The sequence below is a fragment of the Camelus ferus genome, chromosome 10, assembly GCF_009834535.1.
Source record: "Camelus ferus isolate YT-003-E chromosome 10, BCGSAC_Cfer_1.0, whole genome shotgun sequence".
In the NCBI taxonomy this organism is placed as follows: Eukaryota; Metazoa; Chordata; class Mammalia; order Artiodactyla; family Camelidae; genus Camelus; species Camelus ferus.
The window spans coordinates 47,350,272-47,372,126 of NC_045705.1; the positions used below are offsets into that span (position 1 = coordinate 47,350,272).

The window sequence follows — 21,855 nt, forward strand, 5'->3', positions numbered from 1 at the left end:
TGAAATTTTAAATAATTCTTTGTAAATGCCCTAGGTTAATTTAGATCCCTGAAAACACATTAGGAAATTAAGCTGTAATGTGAGCTAATTCAGATTTTAATTTGGCAAAAAGAATGATCCAACTACACAGTTAATGTAAATAGAAGCATAACACAGGGAAATTAATGAGGTTTCCTTCTGATGAATCTTCAAGGAGGTAGATAATTAGCTTCTTTTGTTATTATTGTAGGAGAATGTGGCATTGTCTCTGAGGTGTAAAATAACTGTGGCTTACTGAGTGATAATGTGCTTCATTTGTCTTTTTTTAAATATAATTATTTATGGTAAACTCTTGTAGGATGAAGCAGCAGCACAGCCGCTGAACCTCTCATCCCGACCCAAGGCAGCTGAGCCTGCAAAGTCCCCGACGTCTCCCACCCAGAGCCTCTTCCCAGCCAGCAAAGCCAGCCCTGTCAATCTGCCTAACAAAAGCAGCATCCCCAGTCCCATTGGAGGGAGCTTGGGAAGGGGATCCTCTTTAGGTAAATGGAAAGGTCAACACCAGGAAGAGACTTATGAATTAGGTAAAAGAAAGCAAAACTTGCTTATGGATGACTGATTCTTGTTTCCAAAGTGTTCCTTAGTCGAGGGGGGGAAAAGTGAAAGTAAAAAAAAGTATTTTCTGCTGAAATATAACCCAATTTAATGTCTTGGGTGACTAGAACTTTTAGAAAAGGTCATAATTACAAATTCTGCTGGGATGGGTTCTTCAGATGATGATAAGTTAGATCCAGCAACCAGAGACTTAGCAAATTCTTTAATTGGCCAGTGCTTTGCTACTGAAGCAACTCTAGGCAGACAAGAGTGACGTGAACCCTCTGAGGGTCTAAAGGGACCAGACCCAAAAGCTGCTTGCCAAAAATCCAAAATTTCTTTGAAATTTTATATTTTCTTAGTAAAATATATGTGAATTTTCCATCTTATCCCATATTAGTTTTGCAATGAAGCAAAAATGAATGACATACTTCCATGACATCTTATGAAATAAAACCGTTATCTAGCAAGATATATCACAATGATCCTCTGGCTTCTTACAGTCTCTGATATATGGCCAAGTATCTCTAAGGATAGTCACACCATGGTGTGAGAAATATAGAGGAGAAACACAGGGTCTGGCATCAGCAGCCTTGAACTGAGAACCTTTACATACTAGCTATGTGGTGCTGTGAAAATTATTTAATATTTTTGAACTCAGTTTCCTAATCTCCGGAAAGGAAATATTACCTAGCTCATTGGTTGTCATGAGAATCAAAAGAGAAAAATATGTATAAAGTGCCTAACATGTTGTCTGGCACCTAGAAGTCATGCAATTTGAAGAGACTAGACAAACGAATATGAACACATTTACGTGCACAAATGGAAAGAAACAGTACAAGCGAAAGCACTTGTCAGTAGCAGAGAGCCAGATGAGCAGAAACATTATTGTTCCTACACTCTGTAAATGCCTTAATTTTCAAGTAAAGACACAGAGGTTCAAAGAGTTTAGGGACTGGAACTAGCATTTCTTCACCATATTTCCTTGTGTTATTGAATCCTGGAGCCTGAAATGCTTACTGTAACAAATAAAATAATGTGTAAGGGTAGCCATTTACAGATCAAAAAATAGTTTTACCTATCTTATCTCATTTGATTTTTCACAGTAATCTTGTGAGTTAGGTAGTGTATTATTATTACCCTCATTGTATTATAAAGTGAATTGTGGTTCTTTCAGGTAAATGACTTGCCCACAGCCACGTGGCTATTCATTAGCAGAGCCAAAACTAGGCTCCAGGTCCTCTCAAGTGTAAGTCAGTGCCCTTTTTGTAAACTCACAGTTGGAATATTTGCTGAACTCTGCTGAGTCTAAGTGAATCTTCTGACGGTGAGATATAAATCTTCCTCACTGAAATCAGGGACATTAGGATCCATACAGCAGCTTATTCTCATTTTGAGTTAGGAGGCCTCTTTCAGGGGCCCGGAGGTTTTCACTCCAAGTCAGTGGTATTGGTGTGGGAGAGAGAAATGAATCGTTTCCAGCATCTGAATATGATCGCTGGATTGTTGGAAGTTGTGAGATGAGAAAAAAAAGCCAAGCCAACATGAGGATAAATAATGGACTTGATCTTGAAATGACTCTTCTGTAATTCTCTTCTGAATTTTGTTTGGAAAGTGTATGTTTGCTATACTGAGCATTGTGAGGAACAAAGATGACTGTATCACAGGCCCTGCTCTTGGAGAGTTTATACTTCAGCAGAGTGTAGTCCTTAGATCATGAGAGCTGAAGTAATACCACTCTTGTCCAGACAATATTGGATAGAATTTTTTTTTAATCAGAAAAGCCTCAGAGCAGAAGATGTGGGTTTTCTATATCCTAAAAAGTGACAGTTAGACTTTTTACAAATTTTCCATGGATATCATTGGAAATTTTCTGAACTCAAATGCGTATGCACATGCATGGCACACACATAGACATGTGGTGTGAGCTTGATTGTAGTCCGGTTTCCTCTGTCCTGTCTCTGTGAGGTGTGCATGTGCGCACACACACACACACACACACACACACACACACACGTGCTATGAAATGCCCATACCTGGATATAAGCAAATGGATCACATTAAACTTTACCACAGCAGCTGAAATCTATCTAACAGCAAAACATTGCCTTCTTTGTGTCTAAAATTGGAAAGGCTAATCTAAAGTGTTCAGTTTTAACCTACAGTAAAATGCATGATATGGAGGAAAATTAGTTTAATTTTGAATTTTGTCCTTCTGTGTTGCATGGAATATAATGAAAGTGAATCTTTCCACTTTATTTGAAGCCCTGTACTTATGTGAAAACCATTCCCACACATTCGGTCTCACTGTCATGACGGGGAGCTGAGAGCAGTGCGTGTTCAGGCTGGGGGTAGGAAGTGGGTTGTCATTCTCCTGGTAAATAACTGAGGCGGCATGATGAGGAGAATGCTTCATTAACCAGCCAGCAATTGGGGAACAGAGAGTGCGGTGTATTCCTCCCCACCCCCTCTCTCCTGCAGTGGACATACAGACACACAGATACAGCTATCACTGAAGTACACGTGTAATAACCTCACAGATTTTTTTCTGCTAGGCCAGGAACAGCTTTCCTGCATTAGTGCACCAGATATTATGGGCCGCCTGCACCGATGGCTCTGTACCCCTGCCCACCCCTCTTTTCCCCACTACTCTCCCACTAATTGTTGAATACAGCCAGAAAAAGAGACATGTATAGGAATCTAGGAACCATCATCTGTGAGGAGGTGGGTTGACAGAGCCCAGATATACTGGAATGCTGGGGTATCCTCCAAGGGTTAAAAAACCCAGCACAGCTCTGTCGCCCTGGCTTTCTGCACTCTTGGAGTTTTCTTAATAGCAAACGTGCCTCTTCCTTGTGCGGAGCACACCGCATTCTACAGGGGAGGGGATAGTAGCAGTATTTGTTAAGAGTCTATCCTTACAAGCCTCTAATAATGCATCCTGTGTATGCAGATATCCTGTCCAGTCTCAACTCCCCCGCCCTGTTTGGGGATCAGGATACAGTGATGAAAGCTATTCAGGAGGCTCGGAAGATGCGAGAACAGATCCAGCGGGAGCAACAGCAGCAACAGCCACATGGTGTTGATGGGAAGCTGTCCACCATGAATAACATGGGGCTGAACAACTGCAGGAATGAAAAGGTAAAGCTTGCTTCCCTCCTTCCCTGGCTCTGCTAGGCCTGTTGACGCATTCTTAATCTGGCTCTTTCCAGGCTCCCAAGCATCAACCTGCAGCCAAAGATTGGGGCTTCTAGCTTAAGGGCTGTCTTGTATCACATTCAAGCATAACTATCGATTAATAAATATACCCTTTCTCATGGGGTGGGAGTTGCCTCCCAGTACACAACCAGACACCCAGCCTACCTGCCTGTTGGTATGTTTCTGCCCCATTCCAAAAGATTTAGAACTATCTTATAATAAAGGGGATATATGAGATTACTAGAATAAACATAGACTATCAGAATATTAAAAAAGGAAAATCCATATATGCTTACGATGAAGGCTGATACATTACTGTGACTCGTTGAATTACTAACCTTCCCATCAACCTGAGCAAAATATAAAACAAAGCGACTCACAAAATGCATTCGTTTGTTTTTGTTTCAACAAATTATTTATCAAGTGCTTATTCTCTAATAGACACTGTTCTAGGCACTAGAGAGATAACAGTGAACAAATCAGACAAAAATCTCTGTTCTCATAGAGTTTACATACCAACAGGGGAACACAGACGAGGGAAAAGTAAGCAGTTAAATACATAATGTAATGCTAGTAACATCAGGAGGTGAGTCAATGCCATGAGGAAAACAGAAGCAAGTGAAGGGAAGAGGGAGTTACACTGGGTTGTTCTTTTAAGCAGGCTGGTAGGGACTCTGAGGAAGCGTCACTAGGTAGAGATCTGAGTGAAGCTGAGTGCAGGCCATGTGAAAACCAGGCGGAAGAGCATCCAGGCAGTGGGAACAATAAGCTGAGAGGTCATTAGAGTGTAGGACCAGTGTGGCAAGAGCGGCAGGAGGGAAGGAGGAGCCGCAGAACAAGGACCAGAGTGATAGCCGGGGGCAGAGCTTGTTAGACCTGTAGGCCCTGAAATTCTTTGCGTTTGACTCAGAGTGTGATGGGAATTCCCAGACTTGTTTTGTCCAGGGCATTGGCATGATCAAATTTACATATAAAAGGATCATTCTGCCTGATGTGCAAGAACAGACTGTATAGGTGATTAAGCGTGGAAACGGGCAGACCAGTTGAGTGGCTGTTGTCATACACTGGGTGAAAATTTCTGATTGCTTGATGAATGAATGATCCTTGCTATTCCTTGGCTTATATCTGCATCATTCCAGTTACTCCTTCCCTCTTCACATGGCTGTCTACCCTCTGTGTGTGTCCTTATGTCTCCAAATCTCCCTCTTCTTACAAGGACATCAGTCACTGGACTTAAGAGTCACCCTAATCTAGTGTGACCTTATTTTAACTTGATTATATCTGCAAAGATCTTATTTCCTATAGATAGGTAGATAAATTATATAGATATATAATATATTAAATTAATCATTTTGGACTCCTCCCGACCCCTCGCCTTGATGGATCCTCTTGATGGGAGGTTCATATCAGGTAGGAGAGGAGCTCTCTGGGGGAATGTTGGGAATGTTGGGAATGTTGGGCCTTTTGGTGTCAGTTAAGCCATTAACTTTTATATGCTTGGGATTGCTGTGCACATGCCAGTCATTGGATCTGCTCAATCAGATCCTATTCCCCTATTCCCCATTAAGTGCTCCATCCTGGGTGGTGGGCTCACAAGACAGAGCTACTCTTTAAAAACCACCTGAGTAGATGGTTATATATAGAGTGAGGTTTTAGGACCACAAAAAAGGAAAAGCCTTGTCCCTAAATATCTTCTAGCACAGTGGTAATAGAAATAAACACAGAGTCATTCTTTTGACCTAAGACCTAAGTCTTCTGCTCAGGGAGAGAACCACGAAATAATAACATATTTAATCTTAATGTGAATAACTTTATAAAATCCTTTTTTGAGACCTGGGTAGGTAAACAAGTTTCGGCATAAGAATGCTGGGTGGGAAATTGGGTTAAAAAAAAAAAGAGAGAGAATGGGTACATAAATCAGAGACCATCTCCTACTTTACAATTTTATCAAGGGTTAATCTTAAAATTAACATTAGAAGGAAGTCAGTGATTTGTTTGTGCCATTTTTAATGTGTTAGTTTTCAAATGAAAGTAAATTCTAATAATACAGAAAGATACATAGTCAAAAGCTAGTTACCCTTCTCACCCCATTAACTGCCATTAATGATTCAGAAATTTTCTTTGCAGATATGAGAAAGTAATGAGTTTAAAAATATATATTCTCATACTATACTATTCTTGGAATAGTAGACACTGAGTTATCACTTACCAGCTGTGTGATATTTGGTAAACTGAGTAACTTCTCTGAATCTCAGTTTCTTTATCTATAATGTAAGGATAGTAATCTGGGTTACAATGAAATAAGATATATGTGAATATACCTAGCACAGCTCCTAGTACAGAGTAGACACTTTCTTATGTTTCCCATACCTTTTCAACTAAACTATGGGTGACATTTGAATATATAGAACAAGCATACTATTTTGTCATACATACAAGATCCTCACACAATTATGCAATGGTCAGTAGAAGGAAACACAGTTAGATTTTTCAGATGTTGGCATATTGGCCAACTCACATAGTTAAATTCCTTTCTAACTGAGCTGATACACAAAGCTATGGAAACTTCAGGTTTTAGATCAGGGTTTCTCAACCTCAGCATTATTGATGTGTTTGGCTGGATAATTCTTAGTCATGGTCAGGGCATGAAATCTGGCCTCTATTCATGAGATGCCTATAGAACCCCTCCTTTTGTGTCAACCAAAAATGTCTCCAGACATTGTCAAATGTTCCTTATTGAGGGAGGGAGGACAAAATTACCCCTAGCTGAAAATCATTGGGCTACATAAATAGATTTAGAATGAATTCATTTCAGAAACGTTAGTCCATGAAACACTAGGTTATTTTATTTAAATAACCGTACTTATTGTTAAATTATGAAAAACCCTTGCCTCTGATTACTGTTATGAATGAAATGTTTCTTTGAAAATGCATGTAAAATTTTTGTTTGGAATATTAACACAGAGAACATGTAAAGCAGAATGTGTGTATATGCCATTTAGTTTGAGGGGGAAAATGAGAAATAAAGTCAGCATTATTACAGCAACTCTGCCTTTCACTGAAGCCCCTTTGTCATATTAAGCAGGCTTAGAATAGCACCATCCCAATATGTTTGCACTAAACTTAGTAGTAAATTGGCACTGGACATCCTTTGCTTCCAGCAGTGAATCTGTTTGTCTGCCACTGTGACCCTATATTGTTGAATTTATATAATCAGTTGAAGTTCAAACTTAAGATACTATTAACTTCAAATACTACAGGGTAATTTTAATTATTTATTATTGACTTTTCTTAATTCACTTGGGAGGAAGAAGTCTGAGACTCTGAAATGTCCATTGTAGAGTTGTTTTTTTGTGACATTTACTAACCTTAGGTGTATGTAAAACATGTTTGTACGTATCGTAACTGAGGGGAGAGATTTACTACACAGGCATGGGGTGCTTGTGTCTTCGTAACACATAGAGTATCGCATATATGTCCCTATGAATACGTTTACTCATGGCGTATTTCACTTTATTGGGTAAACTTCTCTTTTGGCACTTTAAAATGAAACATTGTTGACTTGATCGGCCAGAACGGCACCAATGGAGCTGTTCTGGTTGGCTGTGTCACGGGATATTTAGGGTCTGTTAAATATATAGATTGTCGGGACAATAGACTGTAACGGCACCTTAGGAGCTGTTATGCTCCATCATTTCAACATAGCTGCTGTGCACGGATCATGAGTGTCTTGCCAACAGAAGCGTAAGTTGCTGCCCTGGGTTTTAGCTTTCCGTATCAAGAACACCAGCCATCTCCCTTAGTACCAGGCCAATTAGATCATATTATAGTCTAATTGCTTACCAAATTTTGTTGTTTTGACATCTCTAAAATAGGAAGTATCTTAGTCATGACAATACACTGCAGAATTTTAAATAGGCTGCTTCTAAATGTCCTTAGAGCCAAGCTAAGGGCATCTGGCTAGAAGAGAGGCAAGGCAGGGTGGACCTTCTTAGTGTTAAAGTGTGTTTTAACTTTTCTGACTTCCTTGATGTTTGAATGCTGACTTGGTGATTGGTTAAAGCACTTTCCTGTAAAGGTATTATGTAATTAGGTATCTGGTTATTTTGTTCATGTTAATAATTTTGAGGAACCAGTAGATTGATTACCTGTTGATCAGAGTTGCTCATAAATAGGCCAATTACACATCTGTATACATGTGGCCCAAGCTGCTTTTCCCTTCATCTTCTGAGAATATCTTAAGAAAAATGCTTGACCTTATCAGATGTCAAAGTGAGCTACCATGAATACTGTAAGTACACTCTGTCTGTGAAGTATATTGGTGGGATTAAAACTGTAGACTGAAAAAACTTAAGGAGACATTACATGTGATCTGGTCCAATTGCTTCAATTCACAGACAGGAAAACTGAGACTTAAAGAAAGAAAATGACTTGCTCATGGTCACAGAGCAGATTCATGACAGAGCAGGAATTAAATCTCAGCTTTCTTGATTCTTAGTTAGTGATATTTCTATTTATGAAACAGTACCAAATTAATTTACATGTAATTTAAATTACATTTTTTCTATTAGATCTTTAAGCTTATTACATACAAAAGTACTTTTTACATTTGCAATCTAAAACCTTTGATAGAATAAGACAAGATTAAAAGACAAACAAACAAACAATGAAACAGAAAAGCCTTGAGCCCCCTGCTTCCTGTATACTTGTTACCTTCTTTCTGGGCAGGGCACTTTTCCTGGCTGTGATGTCCATTGATTGGTTCTGGCTCTGGAAAGATTTCAGTCAGGAAACAGAAGATTGAGTGATGGTAATAGCAAAGAGACAGAAGAGGTGGCTAGACCAGGAGCAGTAATGGAATTAGAGGCCACATGGTATATTGGAAAGAGCATGGATTTTGGAGTTGATTAATCCTGTGTCTCAGTTTCTAGGATTAATCTTGGAAGCAGTGTGTGCTGTTTTCTGTGTTATTTAAATAAGTTACTTAACCTCTGTGAATCTCAATAAACATACCTATAAAATGAAGATAAAATGGAGATAATCTTTTCCATGAAGGATTGTTTGGAGGGAAAATAAATGTAGAACACATATTTGGCACAGGAAATGCTTGGTTAATATTAGGTCCTTTTCCACTTGAAGACCTCAGATAGGTTGTCAAACCTATTGTTAATTTTGTTAAATGTTCACTCTTTGATATTCTCCAATGGTGAATGGGTTAACCTACTGCTCTTTGGAGCCAAAATGTCTTAAGACAGAGTTGCAGGTTAGAAGCTAACAGACATCTTACAAAATCAAGATAATCCGTTTTTCTTTTTCATTTTTAAAGTAACTTGTGTACCCACGTTACTTGCTAGGATCTGACCATAGCCAACATGATAATGTTCAATATTATATTATCAATATGCTAGGGAGCCTTTGTCCCTACTAATTTAATATATACTTTAATATATTTCCAAAAAATCAGGATTTCAATCTTTGATTTTTGAGTAACCTGATTCTCGATAACTATGCATTTATCATGCCAAAATGATATTTTTTTTCAATCAAGTAAATAAAATAATAATAATCCAGTCAGTAAGGCACATTGTAAACTTGTTCCTATTTATTCAGAAAAGCAGTTGTTCATTTTTTGCAAGCATAAATTCTTTCTTCTCACCCATACTTGCAAAAATACCAGAATAGTACATCAGTATTACACTGATGTAATACTGCCCCCTTTTATTGGAAATGAAAAACATACTGGACATCTTCTGCTTCACATTGTCAGTTGCCACAGCTCGTTGTTATTTATACAGTTGATTCAGATATTCATTGTTGCATGACAGGATAAGTTCAGACAGAAGATCAATACAGCTGTACAACAATAAGTGAAAGGGGATTGTGAGCAAATTATTTAGCAAAGTGTGTTTGGAATGAATGAGTTTCTTATACAGCACACAGACTAGTGAGGCTTTATTGTTTCCAAAGGAGTATACAGTATTGATTAATCAGGTGGTCATTTTTGTGAACTTGTAACTAACATGTTCAGTTGTGCTTTTTCCTGTGTCAACTTGTTTCTAAGATATCCTAAGATATCGACAACTCGTACTATGAGGGATGTGGGTATATTAAAGATTTTACAGTAATGGGACAAATTCTAATTGTAACGTCTTCGTTTGCAAAGCAGAGCATTAGTGTGTTTTTTAAAAAAACATTTATGTAGTACTTTTTACATCATGACAAGAAATATTTCACAGTGCTTCTGTGCTTCAAAAATATCATCACATACGTTATCTCTCTTGAACCTTTCCAAAGTCAGGGATGTAGGGAATAGTGTCCTTGTTTTGCATATTAGGAAACTAAGACCAGCCCTAGGTCACTTTGCTCCATCATTCCCTCTCTCTGTCGTCTCTTTTTTCCCCCTACATCTCTGTGAGATTGACAGGGCAGTTTTAGTTAAAATCTAAAACCAAGACATACATCTGAATTTCAAACATCAATTTTAATGAAGTGAATTCTAAAATCATGAGATAAAGAAGTCTACCTAGATATATATACTTTATGCATATTTCTTTGAAAGGAATAACTATTTATACTTGTGATAGTGTTTTTCTAAAACAACATACACAGATAAAAAATGCCATTAAATTAGGAAAAAATGTAAGTTTTATTACCGTTAGATTTTATATTTGAACCAGTAACATTGGGCAACTAAGCAGTGCTGTATATAGGCTCCTGGCTGAATGTAATCATTAAGTTCCTTTTATTTCTGTTGTCAGGGCTACTTGATTGGTTGCCTAGCTACTCGTTTAAGACCCAGTTCATAAAAACAACAACAAACTTGTTTGCCTTCTTTCTTCTCTTCAGGTTAAATGAAAAGAATGGTGAGAATTTATCTGGGTTTACAAGGTTCAAGATACTTCCTAGGGATAGGGGTGGGAGAGTGAACAAATATAAGACATTTAATTTTGTTTACAACAAATGTTTTAAATCAAAAGACCATGTCCAGTTAAAGGATCTTCCAGTGAAAGGGTTAAAATTTGATACGTTAGAGTTAATAACTTTGCAGAAAGAGTTGTTGGTTTGGGCATGTGTGGAGCAAATTTACTAATAATGAGGATTTTATACATCTAACCTCCCACTATGGCAGGTCTTTCTAACCTGTAATCCTTCTAGATCTGATCTCTTCTGGATCTAATCTCATAATCCTTCTAGATAAGCTATTCTCAACGTTTTTGGTCTCAGAGCCCTTTTACACTCCTCTCTATATAAATGTTTATCATATGAGATATTAAAACTGAAAAACTAAAATATTTATTCATTTAAAAATCATAATAAACCCACTAGATGTTAATGCAAATAACATTTTTGAGTATTAAGCATATTTTTCAAAATAAAAAATAGTAAGAATAATGGCTTTGTTTTAGGTTTTTGCAAATCTTTCTAATGTCTGGCTTAATAGTAGACAACTTGATTCCTGTTTCTGCTTCTGCATTTAGTCTGTTGCTTTATCACAATGCCATGTAACTTCTGGGAAATTCCGTTGTATACTTATGAAAGAATAGGGATGAAAAAGGCAAATAATATCTCAGCAGTATTATGCAACTAGTTTTGGTCTAGTGGACCCACTAAAAGGGTCTTTAAGATTGCTAGAGGGGATACTTTGAATACATGCTATTCTAGATCATGGAATACATGTACATACAGTGTGTGTTTTAGCTGTATTCACCTTAACTTTAGGAACAGCCTTCACTGATTAAACATGTTAAACAGAAATGACTATTGGCTTTATTCTATTTGAATTAAAGAGCAAAAAGTTAATAAAATTATATTACTTATGTTTATACCTCAATACAAAAAATTTGGGGTCATTTGCAATGATACATATACTAAAACAACATAAAAACTAAATACAGAGGAGACAGTAAGAAAAAAAATTAAGACTAGGAAAGTGGGATAAATAAGATAAAGCTGGGGTAAGGTAAATGCACAAAGTTCATGTCATACTGATATTTACATAATTGTTAGAGATGGGCCACAGACTTGATCATGAGCTTCTTGGTAACCAAGCAAAAAGAAAATGTGTCACAAGATCCGCAGTATTTCTACTATGTAAGTAAAGCAGTCTGTCAGGAGAAACATGAATTTTCTCCTGTAGGTCCTCAGAAAAGCTTGTTCCACACTCAAGAATGTTCCTACAATATCCAGTTTGAGAACTAACAATAATTTTGCAAGTCATTTCTTAACAGACTTTGTCATTTAGCTTTTGGACCCATCCATTTTACCTAGCTTTCTCCCCTTGGTTTGGGTATTGTGACTGAACTGTATTCTTCTTTAGCCTATGAACATACTTTTACTTTTTTTCAATTTTATTTCATTTTAATTATGTGCTTATTATATACAAAGGATAGTATTGGACTTGTGGAGTGAAAGGTAACCAGAGTTCAATCTTGGCCTTCCAAGTTAATATCTCAGAGCCTTACTTTTCTCAGCTATAAAAATGTCAGGATTTGAGAATTAAATGATACAATGTTCAACCTCCTAGCAAATGTCTTATATACATATTAGATATTTAATAAATATTTCCTCCCTCTTTCCTTGTCTCCCTCCTCTCTTTCTCTCTCCCTTCCCCTTCCTCTCCTCTGACTGTTCTTCCTCCCTTCCTAGCTTCTCCATCCACTTGATTAAGGTTGTGGATAAAAGCAAAAGATCTGAAGTTTAGACTGCCCCAGTTTCTCCATCTAAGAAATGGGAATATTCATAGTTTCTTAGTACAAGGGATTGTTGTGAAGAGTCAATAAAATAATCCATGTACCAGGCCTCATCCAATGCCTGACATGTAATTGATAGAAAGGCAGGCTGAAATAGATCATTGCCATGGCTGGTTTAGGTTTAGCTTTATAGATAATTGTGAGCCATTAAAAGTGTTTGTGGATGGGACACATTCTGAACTACATTTTAAGAATAGCATGGAAGTTTAAAGAAAGGACAGGAGAGACCTTTAGAAAAATGTGGAAAAGTATAAAGAACATGTGTTTTAGGAGTCCAGTTGAGTTGGACTTCAGATTCTGATTCTATTGCTCACTAGCTCTGTAGCCTCTCTGCGCCTCAGTGCCCTCAAATCTGGTTAATAATAGTTCCATTGATTGTTGGGGAATTAACCAAAAACTTATAAGCCAAATGCCTAGGATGCCTTTTAAAAAAAAATCCTTCCCTTCTCTTTTGTAGAATTTCTGAGAGCATTTCTGTAGGTAGAGCTCCACTTGAAATTTATCTAGATCTACCTTAGATTCTTCTGCGTTCTTACCCTTCCCCAACTTAGAGCCAGTACTAATGTCATGGAAGCAGGACTTTCCCTGTGGAAAGATAGCCAACATGCAGAAGAAGGGTATGTTACAAATTTAGTGTCAAGTGTATCACCCCACGTAAGAAAATTCATAAAATATTCCTGAAGAATTCTCAGTCTCCAAAGTAGATCAGTCATACCTAGATAGCCTGCAGGATCCATTCAATGTACTAAACAATTTTAAAATATCTGAGCTGCAGAAAATTCAAAACACATGTCAGAAAATTTTCAGTTATTTTTTAAAATGCACATTAAAGAAAATATATATAGCTATGATTCTCAATGGAATAAAAATATTGGGTTTCAAGTCAGTTGATTGCAGACAAGTTTTTAAAGGTAAGACTTAGACCATTTAAATGACAAATCATATTTTTAAAAACCTATAAAACTTGAACCTTTAAAGTTGGGTTCAGTTTAAAATACAGCCTTAGGAAGGTCAAGGAGATTCTAAACTATTTTCCTGTTTTCACAAAGCTTCTTGAGACAATACAACCTGCCTCCTACGTCTAACAAAGAATCTGTATGGATTCCTATTTTTAGACTTCTCAGAGAGATGTAAGTACCACTTCAAAACACACTTTGAGGAATTGGATCCACCTAGATTTCCCTGGGCGGGAAGGTGGGTGCTTTGCTTAAAGCCATGTGAACTTTCACCAGACTTCAGCTTCCTGTTTCATAGATGTTGGCTTCTTACATCCTGAAAGTTTTCCTCAGCGACCTTTGCCCTGAGAATTAGGGATCTAATGTTTGCTCTGTCTCTGAATTTCCGGGGACCCTACCAAGACCCCTTAATCTATTTCCACTTTTACATAATACTCATCATCACAATAAGTTGACCGTATTTTCTCTGGCCCAACGAAAAATCTTTTCCCCTCGGAGATACGAAGTTATGAATTTTTTTCATTTTTATAGAAGTATAGTAAAAACTGGCATATTCAACACCCTCTCAACAGAAACAGCACTAGCCAGCATTTCTTCAGGCTATCAAGCTATTAGATAATTGGATCAGAGCCGAAAGAGCCCCAGAGATCATTCAGTATAGCCCCACATTTTACCGACGGGGAAACCGCAGTGGAGAGAAGTGAAGTGATTTGCCCAAATCTGACAACCAGGCAAGGGCGAGACTGGGACCAGACCCCGTGTCCCTGGCACTCCGGCCTGTGTGCTTTCCAAATCCTAGGGTAAGGTTTACACGCTCCTAAGGTGTTTATGGTGGTGACTCTGAAGCATCACAATGTATCAGAGTGCTAAATTCAGTCTTCGTGCTGCTTATGCTGTTGCATTATAATCCTTGCCAGTAGTGGTGCCAAGTGTGGTGTTAAATCATGGATGATGACCCGACTAACCAGAACATTTGGTTAAATGAAACATTTCATTTTCCAGACACGCCTGGCACACAGTAGGCATTCATCATGTTAGCTGATATCGGTGGATGCCAGTAACAGAATTTTCTGTGTTTATATTTTATATGCAAGTTTAGTTCCCTATAGCTCAAAATTTTTTTTAAGACTTGCTTAAGCCTTTGTAGCAATGGATGAAGTAGATCATACTCTCACTCTCTCTTTTCCTAAGAGCTTTCTTGCTGGTCGCAGTTTTAGGAACATGATAATAATAACAACCACTTAAATGTCTACATTTTAAAAATTTGTATGAGAAGCGTTTTTTTCCACACTTATTTTCACACTGAATCCCAACAGCCATCCTTAGAGGTGAAATTTTGATTATTCCCCTTTTACAGATGAGGATGAGGTTCAGAGCTCAAATCATTTGCTTATGTTTATACAGATAGTATCAAAGTTGAGACTCTTCAAAGTCCCTGCTTTCAAATTTCACATTGTTTCCACAGTAGCCAATGGTCTTGACCTTCTGCCCTAATACCAACCTCTGCCCACGTGTTCTGGTGGGTTCTGAATACAAGCTGAGAAACCACACGTTAGCTCTGGTTGTACATGAGTGTGTGTGCGTGTGAGTGTGCTCTATGTATGTGCATCTCTGTGAGCACTAATGTGTCTTTCTTATTGTGGGTATGAATCTGTGTGTGAATCTGTCTCTCTGGGTGAATCTCTGCTCCCCGTGTGTAACTTTCTGTCACGTCTGACTTTCTGTATGTGTGTGCATGTGTGTGTGTTCTGGAGTCTGAATCTGAGGGAAGAGCTATCTGTGTGTGGCTGTCTGTGTGCATCCCCGAGTGTGCCTGTGTATTTGTCAGTATCTCTTTGTGTCTGTGTGTCTATCTGAATGCAAGTCTATGTGGGTCTGTGTGTCTACAGGCATGCCTGTGTGTCTGTGTCTGTGTCTTTCTTTCAGTCTGTGTGTTGGTGCGTCTGTGTCCATTGTCCTAGGTGTGTATGTGTTTGTGTACTAGTGTACGCATGTCTGCCTGTGTAAGTCTCTGCATACGAATACTGCTCTTTTCTTTATGGACTTAGATATTGATATACTTGATTATTCTCACTGCCAGCTTGTAGCTATAGGCTGGGTATGAAGAATATATATGAAAACTCTGCACGTAGATGTATTTTATGCCTTCTTTCCATTACTGTTTCCCTCTCAGCATTGTCTTAAATCTGGTTGTCAAAATGTGCCATTGGGAGCACTGTGGCCGAGGTTCACTTTTAGCTCAGATCCAGTTTGCAGTCTTTGACATTTGCAACTAAGATTAGAATTTCCCAAAGTGCCGTCTTCCCACTATGGATGGAAATGCCTGCTTTTATTTTTGGTGCAACCCTGATTTGCCCTTTATATCTTTTTATAAATGATGTCAACAGCAGTGGCCCTGAAACAACACAAGGGGTGTCTTGTTCAGTGCATTGCCCACTAGTTTTAGTTCCCTGTGCCCTCTAGGCTGTGGGAGTCCCCTGTAGTTTTCAATGAAGAAGATCACTCTAATATTGTCTTCTTCCCATATGGAGGATCTATGTAAATTTTATGAAAAGAGAAACCATAAATTTTGGGTCTTTTTGTCTATGTTGTTATTAAAATATAATATTAATATTAAAATATTAATATTTAATTAATATTAAAATTAATTAATAATTGACATTAATTTGTTCCTCTGTAAAAGGGGGAGAAGAAGGCAAGCGTCTTCTCTAAAGAAAAATTTTAGTAAACTCATTAATAAACCACATCAGTTTATCAAGACCTTTATATTCTTGTAAGCAGATGAATTCACCGATTTAAATAACACTTCTACAAGAGGGTTGATAACAGGTTTAGTCTTTCTTATTCTGGACTATTCATTTGATTGTCATAAAATGATTTCCCCAGGTCTATGCAGAACACTGGTGATGGAATGAGGAACAGGGCTCTTTGAAATCAGTCATATCCAGGACCAAAACTCAGCTTCACAGACTAATTGGTGATCTTCTTACTTCAATGTCACCAGTATAACTAGCTATGTTCCCTGGGGCCTGTTACTTTTCTGTGTCTTTGTGAACTCCCTTGGAAGGTAGAAATGATAAGTATACCATACAAAATTGTGGAAAAAATTAAAAAAGAGATTGTACATGATGTAAGGCCAGTGCAGACAAATATTATTCTGGCTCCCTTATTGTCATTTGCAACCACATGACATAACAGGACATTAGGTTGAAAGTGCTCACCATCAGACATGTGGGGCTTATGGTAGAGACTTGGAATCCAGAGAAATAATGACAAGTCACTTTCTGCCTTGAAAGGAAAATATAATCTGATTTGGGAAATAGGACAAATGCATAAACAGGAACCTGACAATGTGGGGTCCAAGTGCCCAAGGAGTGAAAGGAGCTGCAAGGGCAGTTGAGCTCATGAAGATCAAAGAGACCCTGTCAATCCATGACTGGGGTGGGAGGAGAGGGTCTGCGTGCAGGAAAGAACTGAAATGCCTCAAAGAAAGGACGGGAAGGGTAGAGTATGGCGAGGGACGTGAGCAGCAGGCGGGGCCCTTGCATCAGTCTGGATGGGGCATGGCGCTCCCCATGTGGGGAATGATGGCTGATGGACAGTTCCCTCAGGAGAGGACTGGGCTCTCGGTTCAAGATGGGACAGGGTTCAGATGACAGAAGCCTTTTATGTCTGGCTAAGGAATGTAGCCCAGAGCTTGTGTGTGTATATCTGTGTGTGGGGGGTGTTTTGTGGGGGAGATGAATGCTAATTGTGCTGGTGCTGGTGCTGGCTGAGGTAAATTGAGTGCATTTCTCTGTATAAATAAGCATGGAGAAATTCAACCTGTTTGTTACATGAAAACTGTAGAAGCAAATGCTAAGTGATTCTCTTCTCGGGGGGAGAAATCTTAGGGTGGTATGGGATTGTAAATCCAAATTAAAAAACTGAAATAATTAACATTAATTTATAGGCATTTATAGATAATAAATACTTCTAAATAAAAAAAACCTCATTTATGAGATAGAGATTATTGTCATCCTCCATTACAGATTAAAAAACAAAAAATACTGAGAATCATGAAAGGAACTCTGTGTTCAAACACCAGCTCTTCTCTATATGGATTCTCTCCTTTCTGCCGCACCACGCTGCTAGGTTACTATTACTGGTAACTTGAAGGAAGAGTCTGTGCCTTACTCTTTGCTGTTTCCCTAACACTGAGCCAAAAATGCTCAGTCATTATTCATTGATTGCTCGCTTGTGGCTAGAGACCAGTCTTTGGAAGAAATAGTTACTCTTATGGGGATAAAAATTTATTTTCATCTGAGTCTGTGCTTTTGTGTGTGTCTGGCCTTCCTCAGACAGAGGAAATTCACATTGTAGGAGAGTTGCTTCTCACTGGACTGTAGTTAGAAGAATTTTGAAGTCTTTTTTTATCTGTCCCAGTTACTCTGCCTCACTGCTGCCTTCCCTTCTTCTGTTTTGGAGGCTGTTGATCAGTTTCCCACAGTCTCTGCCTCTGGCTCCTTGTATGTATGAGAGTATATTTCTGTCCTTTCCTTTCTGTCCCCCTAACCTCCTTCCTACTCTGTTTCCCCATCTCTCTCCACTGCCTGATTCCCTCCCTCTTCTTCCTCCTTGCCCTCCCCTCTTTCCCTTCTTTCTTCCCTCCTTTTTTCACTTCTTGCCTTTCATTTTTACTGCAGTCTTGCAGCCTACTGCAGTTAGGGCGCAGTCTCTGACCACCAATGAAGATTTTTCTCCAAGTTCCTGTAGTTCCAGGGGCACCTGCTGTCTCTGCATTCTTCCATGGCAGGGCTCTGGTGTGTAACACCTGCATCTTCCTAGCCTCCTCCCGGGATAACAAGAGATCCTGAGCGTGCATCTCCAAGGATAGGGCCTCTACAACTCTGCCTAAGAACTGACCATACATGAAGGAGGTGGCATAGCCTCGGGAGGCTGACAGACAACCAATACAAATTTATTCAGAATCGAATGCTGATTTTATTTATTAAAGTGACAATGCAATAAAGTCTTAGAACTGAATAGCTCCAGAAAGCTAAATGTATAAAATAGTTTTACAAGGCTTTGGAAGCCAACTTAGATCCTGATCTTCCTAATTTCATGACCTGTACCTAGAAATGAGTCAAGTCTCATAAGTTAAGCTGTGCAAAAGAGTAATCAACGTTCAGCTTGGGTTTTAAATCTGAAGATCTTCCTTTTAGGCCTACCTCTGACTCATCTGTGCGGTCCCTGGGAAGTCTCTCGTACTGAGCCTCAGTATATTCTGTAAAATTAGGATGATCATACCTCACAAATGGGATAAGTGTGTAAAAGGACTTTACAGTTTATAAGATGCTGGTGGTCACCAAGGCTGAGTGTGGGCCGTGTTTATTGTGTGAGGAGCAGGGTAACTAACTCAGTGATTTCCACTTCGAAGGGAAGTTTTAAGCTGTGTGCCTTCTGTCTCCTGTTTTACTGGAATAGGTTAGACTCAAAGCTGCCTTAGGCTGATAGCATAAATAAGTAGCGTGTCATCACTTTTATTCCATAAATAAAACAATTTTTTGTTTATCTTCTTTGTGGGTGGTGGTGGGAAGGAGAGGATGTAGAAAGGAAACGAAGTCTATTTGAAGTAAATCAGGTCTGTTGTACCAAACATCTCTGGAGTTTATAGGAAGCATTTATTTTTTTCTGAAAGAATTAGCTGAGGACTAAGAATTAGCTAAATGTAGGTGGATTTACTCACCAGCGTGGTACAGCAAGATCATGACAGGCTGCGTGAGTTAACGAATTTCACCTGGTTTGTACAGATCAGTTTTTCAGAATCATTTCTGTAAATGTAGAATTTTAAAAGGCAACTTAACGAGATAAAAATTGTCTAGATGTGATATTTGAAGGAATATTTAATACTTATTTATCTTCAAGTAGAGACTATACTAAAGAATGAAGTTTGCAGTCAAATCAGTTTATCGGAAGGAAAAATATGATTGTTTAGAATGATGGACAATGAATTTTAAAGCAACTTGAAGTATAAGGATGAGTGCTATAAATACATTAACTGGTCTTCAAGGGAAAACTAATATTAAACCAAACAGTATCTAAATAGATTTTATTTATGTTAAGACTTGTTTATTTGGTCTGAGCAATCTAATAATCTAGAGCTTCGTATCATATTACCAAAAAGAAAACACAACACATAACTTGAAGCCTTATATAAATTACACATTTTAATATACTAGTCCTGATGCAGCCAAGAAGGCTGGCCAACCTATCAGCAGTTTTGTCTTGTTTTTTTTTTACTTACTATTTTTTTGGTCACTTCAGCTATGGAAAACTAAAATGTTAATCATAAATACGAATATATTTTACGTAATCAGTAAAAAGATTTAGTTTTGTTTTTAGATTGAGCTCTCCTTTGTGCCAAAAAAAATGCAGTAGAGTTCAATAAAAGAGAAAATCTTAAAACTTTGTACCTTGTGTAATTGTCATGCTCATGATCTTTCCTTGTTGCTAAGTAGTCTGAAAGTACCACTAAAAATTCTACAGAGATCTAAGAACTCTGCTAACTATGATGTTCGCATGGGAAGTTATTTCTTTTATGAGGAACTGTTTTCTTCCTTGAGACTGTGCAAATCCATTGTAGTTAACAGTCTTTAGACAACCTTTGGGATTGAGTGAACAATCCCTCTGCCTTGTATCGTGTCCTGGTTAATTCTTCAGGTTTGTCCTTGTCTAGGCAGCTGATGAAAAGGAACAGGGAGTGCAGCCCCTCAGCGTTAGGAATAAGTGTGTGCTTGTTTATTGACGGTCCAGTAAGAGAGCCCTCGGAGGTGTCGCTTTCATTTCGTTTAGAAAAATTTAACTGTGGTCAAAGCACCATCTATCATTCTGCAGGAAAGACTATTTAAATTACACTGAAGCTCTTGCTTTTAGACCAGGAAATCAGATTCCAAATTTTAAAATATCTTTCTATTTAATTCCCAAATTTGAATTATAAGACTGAGTTCTCATTTATTAACTAAATCGTAAATTCAGCTCCAATACTGTTATTATCTTGTTCTTTAAACAAAAAGCTAAAGATAGATCTCTGAGTTTTTGAGAAATAAAGTTAGTTCAGCCTTTGCTGTCACTATTAGGAACTATAATGCACTGTATTGCAGTGTCTAATTTCTGAATGTGGAGATAACCTTTTTTTCCCTAGTATAACAACAAATAAAAAGTGCTACCCCAAATATATCTTAAATGGAATATCTCTTACGTTCGTGCCAACTAAGGTCAGTTTGCGAAGAGGAGGTGGTTTTTCTTCTGTTTGTGGACACGGTGGAAAGGAATAATAAGCCCCTCTCCCGCCCTCCCTGCTTGCCGGCTCTCTGATGACAAACGGCCTGTATGTAGCAAGCACATACCTCATTTACATCACATGCATAATGTGCTCTGTCTGGGATATTAGCTTCTCGGGGTTGGCGGTGTCGCCTAACACACACAGTGATCAGCACATTTTTTGAGGCTGCAATAATCAGAGGAATGCAGCAGTGATGTGGGAACAGGAAGAAATAACATGGCATAATGAGTGTACCCATCATTGTTCTGTTGTCATCCTTCCTAACCAGTGTGGTTTCCCTCGGAGCCTAACAAAAGGGTCATGAATTCAGTAGAGTAAAACATGGAACTGGGTGCAAGAATAATATGTCTATTTCTGAGCTCCACGTTCAGAGAAAAAGGGAAAATATTGACTACACAGGGGACAAACTGCCCTGAAAGCTTTGTGGGTCTACGCATATGCTTATGTCATCTTCAGACAAGATGTGCAGTTTTTTACAAATGTGTCTGGCCTCATTTAATCTCAAGTAAGCATTTAGATACAAAAAAGTCAGATACAGGAAATTACATAAATTTTCAAAAATATGCAAAACATAGATTTCTAATAAAATATTGCCTGCTATATTAATTGCACGCTGCGTACAAAATTTATTCTTAGCATATTAACCTATTCATGGTTTTCACACATTTAATAAAAGATAATAATCTCATAGCAGTTTTCACCTCTTTGTTCAACACGTTAGCAAGAGTTCGATCCTGCAAGTATTTTACAAAGCGGTTTGCATGATCCTGTTCTATAACCGCTTGCAGTATTCCCAAATAACTCTTACACATGAGTTCAATAAATAATTGGAAGCCCAGATGTTTGAAACGGATATAGCAGATACACTGTAGCTGTATTTTCAATACAGCTACTTTCCCTTTGTCCTCTCATCAACTTCACAGCCTTACACCCTGCCTTTTTCAGTTCTCTTCTAATTAAACCTAGATGAGCATTTGGCATGTACGTGTTCCCACACGTGCCCCTCTCAAACGCAGCATGTGGAGGCATCCTGTGTTATTGTTGCTGACTTGAG

At 38.2% G+C, this 21,855-nt stretch overlaps 1 protein-coding gene across 27 annotated transcripts in view; it reads left to right on the plus strand.

Annotated features, from left to right (window-relative positions):
• SOX6 (SRY-box transcription factor 6) overlaps nt 1-21,855 on the plus strand; it is a 556,391-nt gene that overhangs the window by 478,483 nt on the left and 56,053 nt on the right. For 20 of the 27 annotated variants that reach the window (XM_032488948.1, XM_032488938.1, XM_032488944.1 and 17 more), the window contains 2 exons: nt 338-563; nt 3,527-3,714. In XM_032488948.1, coding sequence (XP_032344839.1) covers nt 338-563; nt 3,527-3,714 — 414 coding nt within the window. The remainder of the gene's footprint in view (nt 1-337; nt 564-3,526; nt 3,715-21,855) is intronic. The other 7 variants (XM_032488936.1, XM_032488953.1, XM_032488960.1 and 4 more) reach the window with 1 other exon arrangement.